This window comes from Schistocerca serialis, chromosome 1 (assembly GCF_023864345.2).
Source record: "Schistocerca serialis cubense isolate TAMUIC-IGC-003099 chromosome 1, iqSchSeri2.2, whole genome shotgun sequence".
NCBI classification, from domain to species: Eukaryota; Metazoa; Arthropoda; class Insecta; order Orthoptera; family Acrididae; genus Schistocerca; species Schistocerca serialis.
The window spans coordinates 550,332,056-550,353,726 of NC_064638.1; the positions used below are offsets into that span (position 1 = coordinate 550,332,056).

The 21,671-nt window shown below is 36.3% G+C and overlaps 1 protein-coding gene across 6 annotated transcripts in view; it reads right to left on the minus strand.

Moving 5' to 3' along the window:
* Nucleotides 1-669: 669 nt before the first annotated feature.
* The window catches only part of LOC126475309 (sphingomyelin phosphodiesterase), a 416,664-nt gene continuing 395,662 nt past the window's right edge, over nt 670-21,671 (minus strand). For 4 of the 6 annotated variants that reach the window (XM_050103086.1, XM_050103127.1, XM_050103111.1 and 1 more), the window contains 3 exons: nt 16,010-16,162; nt 13,648-13,702; nt 670-1,864 (listed from right to left, as the gene is read on the minus strand). In XM_050103086.1, coding sequence (XP_049959043.1) covers nt 16,120-16,162 — 43 coding nt within the window. In that variant the 3' untranslated portion in view covers nt 670-1,864; nt 13,648-13,702; nt 16,010-16,119. The remainder of the gene's footprint in view (nt 1,865-13,647; nt 13,703-16,009; nt 16,163-21,671) is intronic. The other 2 variants (XM_050103095.1, XM_050103118.1) reach the window with 2 other exon arrangements.

Here is a 21,671-nt window from a genome sequence, read left to right on the forward strand (position 1 = left end):
ATGTTCTCTGAGTCTTGCATGTTATTTAAATTCTAGTTGCATGTACCCCAAATGAAGTAATTAATAAACTATTAGCTCATTCATGAAGGAAGAGAGAGGGACAGAGTGCAGAAGGTTAAAAAGGAGACAGGTCATTCACACTCCAGAATGAGAGGAACCCATGTGGGGGCCTAAATCTTTATGTAAAAATGCACATATTCATCCTATTTGAGTTATCAAATAACATCATGTGACTTAGAAATGAAAATGCAGCCTTTCATTCCCAAAATTTTTCACTGTACACACATTGCCACATTACCAATCCTTTTTATCTTAAGAAAATCAGTTTTCTGGTGTAGTTAATATGTATTATGGAATTACCTGTATTTGCAAAAATGTTTCATCAGTAGATGAAAAATTCTGAAATGCACTGTAGTAATATAGCTTAATAGTGAAAATGTAGTAAGCTCTATTCCACTCTGACACTATAGCCTGCCTTAATAAGTCACTGACTGCAAAATACCTTTTGCTTTTGCTGATTACTACTCAATGATTAACTGTATACAGAACTCCTGATTGGTGATAAGTAGATAAGTCCAGTCTTCAATCAAAATGTTGTATGACTTTGTTAAGTGTGATATCATAAGCTTAATTCAGGATTGGAGTACCAATTCAAAAGCTGTAACAATCTGCAGTAAAACTTGTAGTCATCTTTATTTTACAACATGTAAAAATACATAGAAACAAGAATCACATGTCAACATTTAAAACATTTTTATATAAACAACATTTATATTTTCTTTGGATCTTCACAATAATTCTATTACAATCACAGAATTATGACTTAATAATCACAAAACACAAATACTTTCTCATAAATTACTGCCTACAGTTACATCACATTTGGTAAAACCAATTAAGGAAGAATACAGCTATATTATTGAAATGCATATGAAATCATTTGATATAACAGGCATGCTGTATAATGGTATTAAATTAGAGCCTTTTGAAGGCATCTTATTTATCAAGCTGGAGTAACTGCCACGTGTAAACTCTTCTTCAGCTCAAACAATGAAACATCGCTAATCACAAAGTATGAGGCTTACTCTGTCACCTGACACAATATCTACATTGTGACCCTGTCATACTTATAAGTCAAAAATTCTGCAGATTTCAATTTTCTTAAAAAAAAAAGAAAGAACAGTAAAAGCTAAAACAGGGATAGCATCTTGTCATGACACTTCTAAGTAGCTCCTTATAATGCATGATTTCCTTTAATGCACTTGGACAAAATATCTTACAGTAGTGAAAGAAATTCTAACTAAATTACAGGAATCAAGCAACACATTTGACATGACTTAAATGAGTGCAAGAATCTTCAATTTAATGTTCTCCCTTCTTCCACCTTGTGGAACGATGTCAACAATAGTTCTTTCATGTTTGCACTTGTAATATTTCTAATGAAATGTATGGTGCAGTTTCACTGACACATTTTAGTTCATGAGTATTATTTCCTACTAATAACACAAGAAACGTGTTCGCATGTATCTTCTTTTTGAGATGCACGTTAACTGACAGATGATTGCAGCTCAGCTACAAACATAACACTTTCACAAAGAGAATTTATTTGTGTCACCTGTCATCACAATGCACATTCACTGTAAAGGCATGTTTTGATTATTCACAAATTACCTCCTATGTAGTCCCTGAGAAACAGCAAAATGTGTGATACAAATGCTTGGAGGTTTGTCTGCCAATGGTTTACCTTTACTGAGCTTCCTTTGCACTGCATTTTTTTGTAGATTATGTTGGCAAATTGCTGATTATCTATCCAAATCCTAGCATTTGATATGCTAGAGAAGGAATAGCCATTATAACAGACATCCTGTAAATGAAACAATATGTTATTAGATTTGCTTGGTTTATATAGAGTAGACTAGAATAGAAGTTTATTGTCTCGTAACATAAAATTTCAAGCCATTTACTTAATGTACAGGAGAGTCATCAAAACACAAAAACTGGTTCAGAATTTTCCTTATGCTATCAGTAATATAATATATGGTACTGAATAATTACTTAATTAAGCAATTAATAATTTCTCTTCAAAAGTAACAAACTTTTACAAATTAACAGTCCTAAATACTTCATCTCTCCTGCTCAAATTTTCAAGTTGTCATTTATGAATTCTTCTACTGAATAGTAACATTTTTGCAGTAGTTATTCACACAAGGATTTTTTCAGTGTTTCTAAATTTATGCTGAGCAATTTTCCTTTCACTTTGTTATAAATTTTCATATCCATATAATGTGGAGTTTGAGCATAAAGTTTTAAATGGTGGGTGGGCAACATAAAATTATTTTGATTTCTGGTGTTGTAATCATGTTGAAAATAATTCCCTACAAATAAATCAGGGTTACTGTGTACAAAGATAATCAGCTCATATATATATAGCAACACTCAATATACTTTTTTAGGAGTGGGTAACATGATTTTCTTCGCCATACATTGTGCATATTTCTAATGATGGTTTTCTGAAGTTTTAGAATGCAACACATATGGTTTGAGTTACCCCAGAATACAATTCCATAACTTATTAATGACTCAAAGTAGCTATGATAGACTACTTTTCTTATGCCCCTACTGGTAGCATTATACAATATCCCCATTGCAAATGCTAGCCTATTTAATTTATTTGCAAGATACTGTATATGTGATCCCCTTGACAGATTTTTATCTAGTTGCATTCCTAAGAATTTCAGACAGCTAGCTTCCTGCAAATCCTTGTTTCTGTGAGTGACCTGAATACCATTTAATTTTAACCCATTTAAATCAAACCAGGTATCTAATTTTTCTAAAGTATTTAATACAGTTTGTGGAATTTGATCAGTACTGTTACTTTCAATGACTACAGATGTGTCATCTGAAAATAAAACTGAGTGGCACTCAATATTAAGTGGCAGATCATTTATGTAAAACAGAAACAGAATGGGACCTAAGGCAGAATCTTCGCTTACACCATGTGAAAAGGTTTTCCATTTTGAAGTATAAATTCCTCTCTCTGATGATTTAACCACTCTTTGTCTTTGGTTGCTGAGATAGGACTTAAACCATTCTAATACTGTGCTGCTAATTCCATACTTTTCCATTTTACAGAGTGGCAAGGAGTGATTCACACAATCAAAGGCCTCCGATAGGTCACAAAAAATTCCTGTGGCATGCAGTGAGTTGTCTACAAACGAGCTAATTTTATCAATCAAATGATTTATAGTGGATACTGTGGTTTTGCCTTTTTGAAATCCATACTGATTTTTTGAGATTATTTTAAATGTTTCTATGAAAATTTGAATTTGTATGGTCTATGAACCTTGGACCTTGCTGTTGTTGGGGAGGCTTGTGCACCTCAGCGATACAGATAGCTGTATTGTAGGTGCAAACACAATGGAGGGGTGTCTGTTGAGAGGCCAGACAAGCGTGTGGTTCCTGAAGAGGGGTAGCAGCCTTTTCAGTAGTTGCAGGGGCAACAGTCTGGATGATTGACTGGCCTGGCCTTGTAACATTAAGCAAAACGGCCTTGCTGTGCAGAGAATGCGAATGGCTGAAAGCAAGGGGAAACGACAGCCATAATTTTTTCCGAGGGCATGCAGCTTTACTGTATGGTTAAATGATGATGGCAATCTCTTGGGTAAAATATTCCGGAGGTAAAATAGTCCCCCATTTGGATCTCCGGGCAGGGACTACTCAGGAGGACGTCGTTATCAGAAGAAAGAAAACTGGCGTTCTACGTATCTGAGCGTGGAATGTCAGATCCCTTAATCTGCCAGGTAGGTTAGAAAATTTAAAAAGGGAAACGGATAGATTAAAGTTAGGAATTGGTGAAGTTCGGTGGCAGGAGGAACAAGACTTCTGGTCAGGTGAATACAGGGTTATAAATACAAAATCAATGTAAGGATGTAGAGGCATATATCACTAGGGGTAAAATAGATACTGCGTACAGGAAAATTAGAGACCTTTGGAGAAAAGAGAACCACTTGTATGAATATCAAGAGCTCAAATGGAAACCCAGTTCTAAGTAAAGAAGGGAAAGCAGAAAGGTGGAAAGAGTATATAGAGGGTCTATACAAGGATGATGTACTTGAGAACAATATTATGGAAATGGAAGAGAATGTAGATGAAGATGAAATGGGAGATATGATACTGCGTGAAGAGTTTGACAGAGCACTGAAAGACCTAGGTCGAAACAAGGACCCAGGAGTAGACAAAATTCCATTAGAACTACTGACAGCCCTGGGAGAGCCAGCAGCCGTGACAAAACTCTACCATCTGGTGAGCAATGTGTATGAGACAGGTGAAATACCCTCATACTTCAAGAAGAATATGATAATTCCTATCCCAAAGAAAACAGGTGTTGACAGATGTGAAAATTACCAAATGATCAATTTAATAAGTCATGGGTGCAAAATCCTAACACAAATTCTTTACAGACGAATTGAAAAACTAGTATAAGCCCACCTCGGGGAAGATCAGTTTGGATTCCGTAGAAATGTTGGAACACGTGAGGCAATACTGACCATACGACTTACCTTAGAAGACAGATTAGGGAAAGGTAAACCTACATTTCTAGCATTTGTAGACTTAGAGAAAGCTTTTGACAATGTTGACTGGAATACTCTCTTTCAAATTCTGAAGGCGGCAGGGGACAAATACAGGGAGCGAAAGGCTATTTCCAATTTGTACAGAAACCAGATGGCAGTTATAAGAGTTGAGGGGCATGAAAGGGAAGCAGTGGTTGGGAAAGGAGTGAGACAGGGTTGTAGCCTCTCCCCGATGTTATTCAATCTGTATATTGAGCAAGCACTAAAGGAAACAAAAGAAAAATTCAGAGTAGGAATTAAAATCCATGGAGAAGAAATAAAAACTTTGAGGTTTGCCAATGACATCGTAATTCTGTCGGAGACAGAAAAGGACCTGGAAGAGCAGTTTAACGGAATGTACAGTGTCTTGAAGGGAGGGTATAAGATGAACATCAACAAAAGCAAAATGACAATAATGGAATGTAGTCAAATTAAATTGGGTGATGCTGAGGGAATTAGAATAGGAAATGAGACACTTACAGTAGTAGATGAGTTTTTGTATTTGGGGAGCAAAATAATTGATGATGGTCGAAGTAGAGATGATATAAAATGTAGACTGGCAATGGCAAGGAAAGCGTTTGTGAAGAAGAGAAATCTGTTAACATCGAGTATAGATTTAAGTGTCAGGAAGTCATTTCTAAAAGTGTGTAGCCATGTATGGAAGTGAAATATAGATGAGAAATAGTTTAGACAAGAAGATAATAGAATCTTTCAAAATGTGGTGCTACAGAAGAATGCTGAAGATCAGATGGTAGATCACATAAGTAATGAGGAGGTACTGAATAGAACTGGGGAGAAGAGAAATTTGGGGCACAACTTGACTAGAAGAAGGGGTTGGTTGGTAGGGCATGTTATGAGGCATCAAGGGATCATCAATTTAGTATTGGAGGGCAGCGTGGAGGGTAAAAATCGTACAGGGAGACCAAGAGATGAATACACTAATCAGATTCAGAAGGATGCAAGTTGCAGTAGGTACTGGGAGATGAAGAAGCTTGCACTGGATAGAGTAGCAGGGAGAGATACTCTATCCAGTCTCTGGACTGAAGACCACAATAACAATATGGTGACTACCTTTTCTAATATTTTTCATAATGATGGAAGAAGAGAGACTAGGTGATAGTTTCCCATATGTTCTTTTATGCCTTTTTTGAACAGTGCTTAACTACTGCATACTTCAGCGAGTCTGGAAAGTATTGTAGTCAGTGGCTGCACAATTATTTTAGAGACTGTTTATAATACTTTTGTTGGTATCCCATGTCATCCTGCTGATGTTTTACTTGTTAGTGATAGTATCACATTTTCTATATCTTTTACAGTCCTTTACAACTTCTTTAAAAATATTTTTATAATTTTTTACATAGGTAACAGAAGCAGGACTTTTGTTGTGCTTTAGTTCCCTATGTAGGCATCTTTTCCTTGCACCAGAGATTTTTATTACTTCAGTAATCCACTTTACTTCATCTCCTACTTCTTTATGATGTACAATAAGGGGGAAAGTTTCATTAAAAACTTTAGGAAGTTTTCCAAGAGAGTAGCAAAATTTTCAGAGGATGAAATACTATGATCTATAGCCCACTCCACCTTATTGAATCTATAATGGAATAAGTTCATATTTTCTTTGCTGAACTGGCATTTGGAGTAGGTTTTTTTGGAGCAAGGTTCTATTGTTTTTGGTAACTCCATAAATAGAGCACAAGGATCAGAAAGCCCTAAATCTAAACAGAACTTATTTGCCTCATTATAAGTATAACCGGTAAAAATATTACGTATACGTGCTGCAGACATTTCATTTACTCAAGTAAAATCAGTGAAACCTGCGCTGAAACCTGATATTTGAATCACATCAATGAACTGCGTTGAGTTATTGGCTTCACTGGCTAGATCTTTGTACATATCAGCAGTTATTACGACTCTTTTCTTGGTTTCTTTTTAATGTTTTTGCAATAGACACTGGAATTTTGACAAAAAATGTTTTGTTATATCTTATCATACATGAAATATTTATGATGATATGTAATCTAATTAGTTTATAACAAATTCTTATGAAGAACAAAGGGAGAATTTTGGTGTAATTCAGTGGGCTGCTTCGATTACCATAAATTTATCTCGCAGTGGAGGACTGTATCTATGAGCTCTCCTCATACAGCACAAGTTGAAAAATGCTGATGTTTCAAATTTTTGTCAACAGGATACCAACAGACTGACACAACAGGCTCTTTGCATCTTAAAAACCAATCCTGTTCTTTTCTACAGGCATAGAGCTTTGAGAATAAATTTTAAAATATGTATATACCTTAAACAGACCCCCTGTTAATAGAATCTAACAGGTGGCTAGAATTCAGAGAAGTTCTGTCATTCAAGTGGTTAATTTCCTGATGGACCTATCTTACAGAAATTACAGTTCCGGAAAGAATGACACCAAGACAGCCTATCCTCATTTAAATAGTACGTCCTTCCACAATCTGGAATGCATTCAGATGAAGCAGATACAAATGATTGAAGATCATACCTCCAGTTTTCTAAATTGGCACGATTGGGGCATAACAAAAGGGTAGTTTATAACACCCATTTTTAAATCCTATTGATTGTTTCAATATTCAGGCAGCTGTAGTTTTATACATTTCACTCAATCTCTCATTGATAAGGAGAATGCAAAAATTGCATTTCCAAAGGTGACAAGTGCTGACAGGTTGAATACTTCCAAACCATCAGTTTAATAAGCCATGGTTGCAAAATATTATCATGAATTATGTACAGAATATTGGAAAAACTGGTAGAAGCTGACCTCATGGAAGATCAGTTTGAGTTTTGGAGAAATGTGAGTGCAGCCAAGGCAATACTGATTCTACAATGTATCCCAATAAATAGGTTGAAGAAAGGCAAATCTACATTTATATCATTTGTAGATTTAGAGAAAGCTTTTGACTATGTTGCCTGGACTACCTCTTTCAAATTCTGAAGGTAGTAGCAGTAAAATTCAGGGAGCAAGAGGTCAATTAGAACTTGTACAGAAACCAGACTGCAGTTATCAGAACTAAACAATATGAGAGGGAAGCAGTGGACTATAAAAGAGGAAGACAGGGTTGTAGCCTGACCCCAATGTTATTCAGTCTGTACATTAAGCAGCAGAGGAAACCAATGAGAAATTTGGGAAGGGAACTAAAGTTCATGGAGAAGAAATAAAATCTTTGAAGTTAGCTGATAACATTTTAATCTTGTCAAAGATAGCAAGGGACTTGGAAGACCAGATGAACAGAATTGGTTTCTCCTTGAAAAGTGGTTATTAATAGAGGCATCAACAAAAGTTAAACAAGGGTAATGGAGTGTAATTGAATTAACTCAGGCAATGCTGAGGGCATTAGTTTAGTAAATGGGAAACTAAACATAGTAGGTGAGTTTTTCAGTTTTTCTGTTTGGACAGTAAAATAATTGACGATGGACAAAGCAGAGAGAATATAAAATGCGTACTTGCATTAGCAAGAAACACGTTTCTGAAAAAGAGAAATTTGTTAACATTGAATATCAAATTAAATGTTAGGACATCTTTACTGAAGGTATTTGAGTGTAGTCTTGTATGAAGGTGAAAAGTACATGATAAGCAGTTCAGACAAGAAGAGAATAGAAACATTTGAAATGTGGTGTTATGAAGGTTTGATGAGTAGATTAATTAACTAATTAGAAGGTACTGGTCAGATTGGAGAGAAAGGAAATTTATTGCATAACTGACTAAAAGAAGGGATTCAATATAATAGAGGGAAACATTCCACGTGGGAAAAAGTATATATAAAAACAAAGACGAGGTGACTTACCGAACGAAAGCGCTGGCAGGTCGATAGACACACAAACAAACACAAACATACACACAAAATTCAAGCTTTCGCAACAAACTGTTGCCTCATCAGGAAAGAGGGAAGGAGAGGGGAAGACGAAAGGAAGTGGGTTTTAAGGGAGAGGGTAAGGAGTCATTCCAATCCCGGGAGCGGAAAGACTTACCTTAGGGGGAAAAAAGGACAGGTATACACTCGCACACACGCACATATCCATCCACACATACAGACACAAGCAGACATATTGAAATATGTCTGCTTGTGTCTGTATGTGTGGATGGATATGTGCGTGTGTGCGAGTGTATACCTGTCCTTTTTTCCCCCTAAGGTAAGTCTTTCCGCTCCCGGGATTGGAATGACTCCTTACCCTCTCCCTTAAAACCCACTTCCTTTCGTCTTCCCCTCTCCTTCCCTCTTTCCTGATGAGGCAACATTTTGTTGCAAAAGCTTGAATTTTGTGTGTATGTTTGTGTTTGTTTGTGTGTCTGCTCCTGTGGTATCAAGGGCCTGAATAGACTCATGGTAATCCCTTGCCTGTCATAAGAGGTGACAAAAAAAGGTCCTATAGCTAGTCAAACTTTTACATTGGTGATGAGACTATTATTAGGGCATACGTCAGTTTTTGCACATGTCACAACCTTACCCTCAACCCTTTTGGCTTAATTACTTTCGATCTCCTTTTAGGATTTGACTTCCACTCTTAATTTCACAGAAGTGCGAGCATTCGGTGGTGCACAATGTTCCCACCATGTGCGATCTTCTGCATCTAATATTACAGCACAGTATCAGATTCATCTGGTGGGGGGGGGGGGGGGGGTCATCATACACACTCTTGGTTCTGACCCCCTGACAATTCAGGGATCGCATTGCTGGTGCCTCCCCATTTATGCTGAGAAGTAGTTGCCTGTGCAATCTGGGACACTAGGACTCTGGGCAACAGCTGCTACAACAGATAGTCTTTGCCATGTCAGGGTGGTGTCAGGAATAGTCTTCAGTCAGAGTTAGTGGCATCAGGGCATACAGCCCACAATGAAATGGATCACACTCACTCATGGTGACCGTGCCCACACGGCCATCTCAGCCCTGTGTGATGGAATGAGAGTCACACAAGGAGAAATGAATGTACACAAATTGCCCATTTCTTGGTGTGCTCCAGAACTGACAGAGAATTTTTTGCAACAACAAAGCCACTGTTTTCACTGAAAACATTGAAGACAGGTTTGGAGAATTTGCTGTAGTAGGGAAAATGAGATGGTCTTAAACCATACAATGTTCCATTTAGTGAATGGGAGATCTGCAACACTTTGGTAGAGTTTTGAAACACAGCCTCTAGACCTGGTAAAATTTACACTCAAATGCTTAAATACCTTGGCAATGACAGCATAAAACACATCCTCTAGTTATCTCCATCTACATGGTTACTCTGCAATTCACCTGTATTCGGCAGGAATGGGTATCCCCCTTCCCCCAGTGGCTCCAAAGTATTTATTGGAAAAAGGTACTCATATTTTTACTAATTATAAACCAGTCTCTAATAGGCCATTTAATTATTCAAAATGACACCACTTTTGAGCATTGCCAACATGTGATCACTGTGTTCTTTGACTGGCACCTGTGGCGCTTTTGTCCTGACTATGTCTTGTTCAGATGACATGGCGATATGCATGGCAAAAAGTGATTGACCAGTACTATACAATTATTTTAATGTATTTTAGACACACTCACAGTAACATGCTTTTAATTATGGCACCATCACGTCCTGTTTGCACTGCATTAGTGGGGCTTCTGTGGTTACCCTCATTTTTATCCAGAATTTCCTGTCCCTCCAACTGTTCCAGCTCCAGATACATTCAACCCTCACCAAACAATAAGTAAAGAAAACTGGGATGTCTGAGGGATAGTGCTACCATGGAGGTATGCAAAAGGTTCCATATGATCCCTGAAGTCAGTCAGCTGATGAAAGCTGGTACCCTATTACTGATCTACATCTACATATCTACATATATACTCCGCTAGCAACCAAGTGGTGTGAGGCGGAGGGCACAGTTCACACCAAAGTCTTATTTCCCCCCTCCGTACTGATGATCAGACGCCAGCAACTATTTGCAAACTATGCAGTCCCATTATGTCACACACCTACCCATCCATGTTAACTGACTCTGTTTTACAACCAACTGTTCAGCTGGTCACTAATATTGAAGGCCTATTGGATGACCACAGCTCTAGAGCCATGTAACATTCATCAGGACATCAAGCCATGTGGGTATTTTGGCAAATGAAGTTGCTGACAGATTAGCAACAGGAGTCAAAGCTGAACTCAGAGGACTGGGCACAGACCTACAATTGCAACTGCAATGTCAAATTTTGAAAACCTGGGACGTGGCAGGTTACCAGAACCTTCAACAAACTGAGGGCAATCAAGGGCACCACTGAAGTGTGGCTTACTTCTCTCCAAGCCTGTCTTTATGCCATCATACTGTCCCATCCATCTATCAGCTGCAGCAGGCTTATCCATGAATTCGTTTCATATCAAGAGGACTCCCTGCATAGCAGCTGTGGTAGTTATCTCACAGTAGCCCATATTCTCACAGTATGGCCAGGGTGTCGGGTGGGGGTGAGGGGGCAGTGGGTGCTCTCATTGCAGTGTGAGCCATGAGTGGCCTCCAGCTGCTTTGTAACTCTGCACTGTCATGCAAATTTCAGTTTTTATGTGTGTATTTTATTTCTCTATCAGTTTAAGCTTACTGATTATCCAGTCCTTTCTTACAGTTTTCCTTCTCTCATCCCATTTTAGTGCTACTGATTATGATGGCACTGCTTGGTGTATCCTTCAGTGACAGTCTACAATTTTAAGGTACCTCAATTTTATCTTAGTTTCAACCATCTGACTCAAATTATTGTCACACTGTTTTCAACTATGATGACAAGGACACAGACTTTTGAACTGACAAGTCTCTTTTCCTCATTCCACATCATTTTACACGATTTCCAATGCAATGAGGGACCCATAATGATCATCATTGACTTCACATTAATCACCTTCAGAAGCCATGGTCTGTGGATCGCCAGATGTGGTCATAATTAAAAGCATGTTACTGTGAGTGTGTCTAAAATACATTAAAATAATTGTATAGTACAGGTCAATCACTTTTTCCCATGCATATCGCCGTGTCATCTGAACAAGACATAGTCGGGACAAAAGCACCACAGGTACACAGATGCAAGCTGGTGTCAGTGTCATAGAGACTCGACACTTGCACGAATTCCACCAGCACCACTGGCAGCGCTGAGGATGAAGGTATTGACTTCACCTTGGCCAATTGCCGGTCGAGTACAACCCACCAATGACCAGACGACAACAGAAAGAAGTCTACTTGGAAGATAGAACAGTAGCTCTCGCCCGCTTGGTTGTAGATCATTGTCCAGGCCTGACTTAGAAAGAGAACATTGTTTAGTGAACTCTTAAAAGTGAATAGACAGTTGTGGTAAATTGTGTTTGCTATGTACTGTGATGTTTGCCTGTGATTACTTGCAGTTAGCCATTGAGGGCCTTTTTTGGTGTTATATTACAGGTAGTGTTGCAGACCTCAATATCCGACACGTCACAAAGATAAGTAAACCTTTTTAACTCATTTGTTTGGCTTTGTTACTAATTTGTGGAAGTGTTGTAAACCCTTCATTATCCTATCCTGTAACCTGACCCTGGGGCATAGCTGTGTAATAATGGCAAGGAGAAACTGTCTTAATGGTGTACTGCACCAGAAGCCATTTCACAAACTCAGTCTCCACAGCAGTAGCAAAGAGGCCCTTACAAAACTGGCGATAAGAGTTTAGAAAAGATTTAATCTACAAAATCAGGAGTTTCCCAATATTGGATTCTGGCACTACCAATCACTTTTAAAGTCAATAAGGAAGTATTATTTAAAAGACAGTTGCAACAGTAGTCATAATCTCGATTTCTATGTCACCTGAGGAAGTTTTGCAAATGTTTGGTGACAATAAAGGTTACAAATACCAAACTTCATTTATATACCAGCATTTCTTTTACACCTTGGTAGACAGTCTTAATTGGGGAAGCTTCAAATAGCAGGTTATCATTTGGTTTTTGGTTCATAGCATAGTTCCTAGGGAGTGAAGTACCCTGCAACATTTACTATTTTCCACTGAAGCAAAAATTATTCACTCTCTTATCTGAATATAGTTTGCAATGAATAATTTTTAGTATGAATATAATTATTATTGATTGGCGACTCCATGGAGTGCTGTGTGCACAACGACTATATATGTTAAATTAAAAGGAAGGTCAGTGTTGGCCGTAATATTGATGGGTTATTGATAGCAAAATCGATTTTCAATCACATAGTGATCATCTTCAGTGCTGTGGTGTACAAATTAAACTCATAGGCACTGGTATCAAGTTACTGTGATTGTTTCTCAGTTTTGGTTACTGATAATAACTTGATACCAGTGCCTGTGAGTTTAATTTGCACACCACAGCACTGAAGATGATCACTATGTGATTGAAAATCAATTTTGCTATCAATAAACCATCAATATTATGGTCAACACTGACCTTCCTTTTAATTTAATATAATTATTATGTTACAAATTCTTCCTTATTCATTTAATCACTATCTCCACATTTTGGGCAAGAATTTATACATTTTTGCATGTTAGCATTTAAAAGTGATTTGGATCTGACCCTAAATTTTGATAATAAACTTTGCTATCCCTAACCATTTCATACTAATAAAATAAATTGTCTTCCTCTGTTCTGAAAACATAATTGAATATTACACTAAACCTAAAAGGAACAATAAATAATACAGGCAATATGTGGACACACACGTGGTAAACATGAGAGAAATAACATCTGAAAATTTCACTTAATTTATAGAACTTTAGGACCCTCCACCTATCATGCAACATGAAGCTATGGTAAATTTTATATATCATACCCATGAAAATTTAAATCTGTAAAATACGTGTCTAATCTAACTGCATATGAGGGCTACCATGAAAATGTTGGTGACACATCACTATTTTAATTAAAGATATGGAACATTCTTTTACATCAGAAACTCCAGGGACTGTAATGTTCTAGTTTCTATGTGCATTAAAATATTTACAGTATGAAAATGTAAGAACTGTTATTTATGTATGTGAGTTCTATATCTACTGTTCCAATAAAATAGACCAATACACAATACCTTCACCCATAACAGCATTTCTACCATCACCTCAAGCACCAGTATGTCTTGCTCCCTTGTAAAAATGCAAAACACAATTACTTTGGGTATGTAATAGTAAAAAATAGTAAAACAATATCCTCAAAAATCCCATTATTATGCTATTCTGTGGATGGCCTCATTAACTTAATCCTATATTTACAGTAGATACATGGACAGTAGTTGAATTGCTGCTAACTTTATTTTATTAATGCAAGTTATAGGCAGTAAGTTAAATTGAACTGGAACACAGCTTTTCATGAAGTAATAAAAATCTCAGCTCTGTTTTAATTCAGTAACATTCTCATGTGTCTTGCTTTATCCATTTGTCCAGAAATCTTTCTTGAATGAGTAATGTAAACATTTTTGTATATACTGGCAATAGCAAGTTACATGCTGCGGAAGTGTTTTGTGAGTGGTACCACATGTATTAGCAATAGGTGTGTTTAATATGTCAGTAATGTAAAATAATATAATTCCATTTCCTAAAAATGAAACATTGCTCCCTGTGTGTTGATAATGTAAAGTATTTGAGTATTTAACTGTATTATGAGCTGTGACCACAAATCAGAGAGGTAATTCATTTGATTTTTCATAGTTTTGGTATGTGACCACCAATATTACATTACTGAACAGAAAATACATATTTCCACAGTTACTCCTGTTACATGCATTTATTCGGTCTTTAGTTTTTTCAAGATAAGTACCTTATTTTTAAATGCTAGTGTCTCCCAGTAAGGTGTGCCTGTTATAAATATGAACAGTCTCTAGGCCAATATTCTGAAGCAGCCTCACACATTAGAACCACACAAATGACTTGAGTTAAATACAAAGGCCTGTCAAAACATTGATCTTAATATTGGTAATGCCTATAATTTGGGCATATAAGAGTAACAGATGTAACTATCCTAAAATGTGTAATTGTACAATAAATGTCTCAGGAAGTGTACCTGTGGAAATTTATTATAATCAGCTTCGGACCAAACAAGTTCTCTCGATCATTATGAAGAAAATTATCAAGAATATCCTATACCAAGCGCTTTCCTACCTCAGAAGTAATTATGACTGCTACTTCAGAGGGCAAAAATCAGTTTGTGCAACCAATGATGAATCAAGAAAAGATCATGAATGAATACACAATTTACCCTAGAAAAAGTGCATTACTGATCCACACTTCGAACAGATACACAATTCTCCAATTCTTGACTAACCATTGGGCACACAATGTCTGAATACATAAATTGGAAGATTACCTGCTGTCTGCATGTCGTTTACTTGCATTGTTTATGTTTAAAGAGCATAAAGATTATCACACACAATTTCTATCTTTATGTCAGTATACTACTTACAGTTATATAATCTTTTTTTCCCACCAACAATTGGAAATATGAAAACAATAGTATACAGGATGATTCTTACTAACTTTTAAAAGCCCTCAAAGTGACGTAGATGATGCCAAGACAAGTGATTTAATATGAGACACGTGGGGTCACAAACATTGAGAAATACTCCAAAAATGGATGAGAAATGTTGATTATATGATGTCACCAGATGTACGCTCAGCAGTTCGGCTTGGACATGAAGGGATGGTTGAGCAGTGCTATACTTGCATTCATGTAAATGGTGCAAACTGTGAGCACCTCTTGTAAATGTGATTTGTTGCAGATGTAAAAGTTGCAAAATTATTGCCCTTGCTGTAACCAAAGTAAAGCCACTCTAATTTTGTGTTGTTTTCCTTTTGTCTCTTCTTCTTCTTCTCCTCTCTCTCTCTCTCTTCTTCCAGACATTATTTTGTAAATAAAATGTAGATCACATACTAGTAACGATGCAATTTGGAAGCTTATATTCATTTACTTCTAATGCCATATAGTAGGTTTTGTTGTACTGTACTTTGCAATAAACGAGCAGAGACTGGAAGGACAGTAAATAAAATAATAAATTGTGCCTCAATGTACACAATTAATTGTTTAATGCAATGAAAAAATGTTGCTGTCAAATGCAAGATTCAAAGCCTGAGCCCCATATGCTTAAGTTGCGCATGTGGGCGCAGAGCCACACTGAAGAAAATACTTGACTTGGGCTGGGATGATCAGTGGTGACAGACCGACAGGATCAACCACTGCTCATGTAGTGAGGTATGTGATCTGGTGACATCACATGTTCAACATTTGTCACTCAGTTTGGGGTATTTCCCTACATTTGTGACCTCATGTATCTGGTATTCGATTAACTGTCTCAGTGTCATCTAAGTTGCTTCAGGAGTTTTTAAACATTAATAAGAATCACTCTGTTTGTATATATACTACAGATCTAGATTTACTCATGACAGATAAGAGGTACTTACAGGGAGACTTCAACTTCATTGCAGTTGTTGAAAACATGATGTCAATGATATGTTTCAGGAAGATAAAAAAAAAGATGCTGTATTAGATGGAAATAAATATCTTCAAAAATTTAACCCACAGTAAATAAGTGAATTATTGAACCTACGGTATTCCTGAAAGACAGAAATAAATACATTACAGTAGTAGTCAATGAGCCTTCATTGATTTCAAAATGTGCAACATTTTGTGTTTTAATTATGCTTCACAAAGTTATTGGGGCAGAAACACTGCTGCTCATGAACTATTTCAAGTTTAAGCTGCAATTACACATCTCACTTATACAGTGCACTTTCATGCAACTACTGGAATAAGCTTGGAGCCAAAGTATGAATATTAACTGTAGCAATACTTAGCATCAGTATGAGCCCACTCAATTAATTGCATGCTTTATTTCATTTTAAGAAGCAAAATTTTACTGCTCTGTTATTTGGAATTAGTATATGTTTGTCTGAGCTTTAATCATTATTGAAATGATTATTATTATACAGGTAAGATAAATATCTTTTGCCAAAACTAGTGAAAGAAGTTTTATAAAGTTTCATTAAAAAATGAAGATTACTGCTTAATTGTTGCCTATTGAAGCCACTTTGTGTAAAATATTTTGAGGATTCTACCTTGAACTAAACAGTCTTCTTTTTTTGTAAACTTTCAGTCTCTTATCTATTTTATTCTGTTGCACCAATACCTACAGGTTTATTTTATTTATGTATTTATTTATTTATTTGTTGCAGCATAAAAAATGTCTAGTGGAAGCTTAGAAAACACAATAAAAAACCTATATTTTCCTGAAGTCAATGTCCCCAAAGAAATGTATTATTTTAGAGAAACGGAGCGAAGTGGCACAATGGTGGGCGCATTGAACTCACACTCGGGAGGATGACAGTTCAAACCCACATCCAGCCATTCAGATTTAGGTTTCCTGTATTTCCCTAAATCGTTCCAAGCAAATGTCAGGTTGGTCCCTATGAAAGGGCATGGCCAATTTCCTTCCCTATCCATGACACAATTTGAGCTTGTGCTCTGTCTCTGATGAACTCAATGTCAATCGGACGTTAAACCCAATATTCCTTGCTTCCTTTCTTGTTTTACAGAAAATTTTGCTTCGATGTTAACAATTCAACTACAGCTGAAGTTATCCTTCCTGACTAATTACTGTTTTACTTATCTGTCATCTAACTTTTCCATATGAAGATTGGAAAAAAATTGTTGAAAATTTTGAAAAGCTTTTTAATAATATTAAAAGTGATATCTAGAAAGTATTTATCTGTGAAGAGATAAGTTCTGACACCTTAAAAAATTCAAATCAAAAGATAAATGTAGTAAATGTCAGTAGTTCTTGAGATTATGCTGTCAGCTTTGCAAGTGTAATTACTTCTAAAAGCAAAACTGCATTTAAAAAAAATTGTATAAGAGCACTAGAGATAATAAGAGTAAAATTATTGATTTCACTAACTGAAACATCAGCTTAATTTTATTCTATGAAGGGAGATGTGGAAGGAAGTCTTCAATAAAACTGAAGAACTGTTTATCACATTCCACAAGATGTACCTCCATTATTTTCACAAAGCCTTTCCACAGAAAAGGTGGAGAATTGTGATGTGTTGTGTTGCAAAATGTGTTATATGAGTCGTGTCCAGGAAGTAAGTACCATTTTGTTCTACCGTCACTGCGGCACTAGTGTCACAGTTCTGCACATCTGCTCTTGTCTGTCTGGTTCATTTTCTTTCCACTGATGCCATTACAGCCAGATAGCATTGTGATTACATTTATTAGTGATTATTCGAAATGTTTAAGATATCTTATGAGCCTGTTGACTGTGAAGTGTTTTCTGCAATTCAGTTTTTGAATGCTAAGAATGAGTGAGCTTAAATTCATCATCAACTTGTAGAGATTTATGGTGAAAATGTAATGACTGATTGAATGGAGAGAAAATGGGTGAGACAATTCAATGACAGGTGAACTAATGTTCATGATGAATCATGGAGTAGGGGGCCTTCTGTTGTGAATGATAAGTCTGATTGAGAAAGTGAACAAGTAAACTCATGAAAACAGTTGGTTCACAATAAAAATACTTTTTCAAAACTGTTTTGCATGGGATTGTCACAAACTGCTTAAATTTTCACAAATTGTGTCCCCATTGGGGTCCAAAGTGCTTATGACCATCCATAAAACTAAGTGACTTGACAGTGTTTTCATATTTCTTACTCATTATAGTGATAAAGGAGATGAATCTGAAAAATAATTGTGACTGGTTGTGAGACTTGAAATTGTCACATCACTGGATAATCAAAACAAAAGTCAAAGTAGTAGAGGCACTTAAAATCCCCCAAAAAACAAATGTTCAGAACAGTGTTGTCAACACAAAAAATCATGTGGACTGTGTTCTGGGACAGAGAAGATATTCTGTATGTTGAGTTCCTCCCAAGAGGTGAAACCATCAATGTGGAACGATACTGTGAAACATTGAGAAAACTCTGTTGTGCAATTTAAAAAAAAATGCATGGAATGTTCAATAAAGGCACTGTGTTGTTTAATGACATTGCACATCCCCATTCTGCTGGTGTCAATCAAAATCTTAAACAATAATTCATTTGGGACCAGTTTGATCACCCTCCATACAGCCCCAATCTTGCATGTTCTGATTATCACGTGTTTCTGAACTTGAAGCGTGATTTTGGAGGAAAGTGTTTTGACAGTGATCATGACTCAAACAATAGCGTTCAGCAGGATCTGTCTTCACTGATGGCAGTAAAATATTTCTATGAAGAGGGTATAGAAAAGTTGGTTTTCTGCTATGACATATGTCTGAGAGAACAATAGTTTATGATGCTTTTTCTTATAAAAATAAATTTTGTTTCGAAAAAATGTTTTTATTAGTTTTTTTCAAAATGATACTCTTTTTCTGGACATCTCATAGCTTCTAGTGCAAAGAAAATAATTTTCCACTCTTTCATTCAGTACAATAAAAGTACACCATAACTTGAAAATTACATCAAAAAATATAATCAAATATTCAACAGGATAGTAAGAAAATCCAAAAGACATAGCAAAGAAAACTATATTTCAGGCCAACAAAAATATCATCAATGTCATTTGATATGTGATCAGGTCATAAACTGAAATAGAGAGATCAGTATCATCAGAAAATACAGATTTCTTCTTGAACTAAATAAGATTTCCAGATCCAGGAGGCACAGGTGGTCAATTTAATGTGCCTTTTAGCAACATAAGAAATAAGTTAATCCAAAAGCTACACACACAAAGATGAAACATGCAATAAGGCAACTAATAAACGACAAACTCTGTAGATCAGTTGCTGTTCTGAATATACAATATTGTACTACCTGTGTTTTGTATCATTCATTTCACAAAATTCTTTCATTCCCTTTCATTAACAAAACATGTCAGTAAAAATCTACAAAATAACAAGAGAAACTGTTGTTACTCATGTAAACTAAATTTTGTTATCGGAGCAAGAAATATGCATTGGAGTGTGTTAGAGAATATCCCCCAGCTTTATCTTTCTTATGGAAATAATTCTGGGGACAAATAAATTTTTGGATAGAAGGTTTCTTACAGAAGAAATGGCAGGAAACTAAGGAATGCAAATCAGTGACACTGAATACTGTTAGGCACGAGAATGCACGTTATGAGTGGGGTGTTTTTGGCATAAATGGAACAAGAAACTATAAATGAAATGTTGTGTTAATCATAAAAGAAAACCAATTTCATTTTTAATATTCTGCAAACAGAAACTTCATAGATACTCCAAGATAAGCTCAAATATGATAAAGCTTCAGACAGACAACACCTTCAGTAAAAAGTCATCAAAGTTTGTTTCTACACCTATGTTAGCATCTACACCTTTATTCCCAAAGCTATCTTGCAGTATGTAGTGTGCTGGAGACTACATAAGTAACAACTGTTATTTCCACCTTTCCTATTGTAAATAGATCACATGATGAAAAACAGGCAGTAAGCCCAGGTCGGACAGCTTACAATGTTCTGATTTTCCCGGCACAGTCATTTTTTAAAAAAAATGAATGTGGGGAGAGGGATTGACAGTTTTATATTGCCTGCCTTTTCATTAAAATGTAAACTTTCAGAATTTTAATAGTTAACATCTCTATGATGCATTCAGAGAAGCTTCAGGCTTTGAGCTGTCCATCATTAGCTATATTCCATGATATCTGGACTGTACAAATGCCAATTATCTTTAGGTGAGCCATCAAAGACTGTCTTCAATGGCTCACCTAAAGATGACTGGCAGGTTCCCAGGTGAAATATTGTGGAATGTAGCAAACAACGACCAGCAACAAACCCAAAACTTCTTGAACATGGAGTTAACTGTGAAAATTTTAAAATTCACATATGTGATGCACAACCACTCTCTTATATAATAGATGATGAGCATCTGGACGGCACTCTCACAGTTACTAAATGAACCCACAACAAAATGGACCTCTGTTCTTTGAGTCTTCTCTGTCTCCACTACTAATCTAGCCTAACAATTGTCTCAGAATAACAAACTTTACTCAATAATTGGTCACAAGAGAGTTTTGTAAGCTGTCAATTTCATGGATGAATTACATGCCTCTGGATTCTTCCAATGAATCTCAGTCTGGTACTTGCTTTTCCTTCAACTGGTCTTATGGGGTTTTTCCACTTCAGGTCACTGCATATGCATACTCCTAAATATTTTACATTTGTGATTGATTTCAGTGATTCATCACTGATAATGTAACTCAATGATGATGTCATTCACTCTGTGGGCTATGTTACATTTATAGGGTCAGCTGCCAGTTCCTTCACCAAGCTTACCTACAAGTCTTTCTGCATTTCACTATAATCTTGTAGTGTTATTGTTTTTCCTATGTCCAGTAACAACCTCATGGAACTAATTTGTGGTACACTTAGTGTTATTTTTGTTTCTGATGACATTGCCCTGCCCAGAAGTCTTTATTTCAAACACACAGCTTGTCTAATATTCTGTAAGCTTGTATTTTGTTCATTGGATATCAATGTGGAATAGCACTGAGTGCTTTTTGCTAATCAAGGAGGATGGCATCAACCTAGGTGCCATTAGATATTGCCTTGTGGATTCCATCGATGAACACAGTGAGCTGAGTTTCACATGATTGTCGTTTGTGGAATCCATGTTGATTTCTACAGAGGAGACCTTCTTTCTCCAATAAGGTCATTGTGTGTGTACAGTGTGTTACATAATTCTGTAACAGGTTGGAATCAATAATACAGGCATATAGTTAACATGAATTTGTCCATCGAATCTTCTTGAAATTCGGAATAACCTGCACCTCTCTCCATCATTTGCTTCCTTGCTCCAGTGACCTACGACAAACTGCTGCTAGGAGAGGAGCAAGCTGTTTTACATAATCCATAAAAAATTGTACAGGCATTCCATCACGCCCACTAGAATTTCTTCTGTTGATCAATTTTAACTGATTTTATATTCTGGTATCACTTATCTCAATTTAATAAGGGTGCACAAAAAATATCTCTGTACACCACAATTACATTATTCAGACTATATGCAAGGTCATTCACAAATAAATGAAAACACTGTACTTTCTTATTATTTTTTCTTTGGCTTTGCGAGTCAAG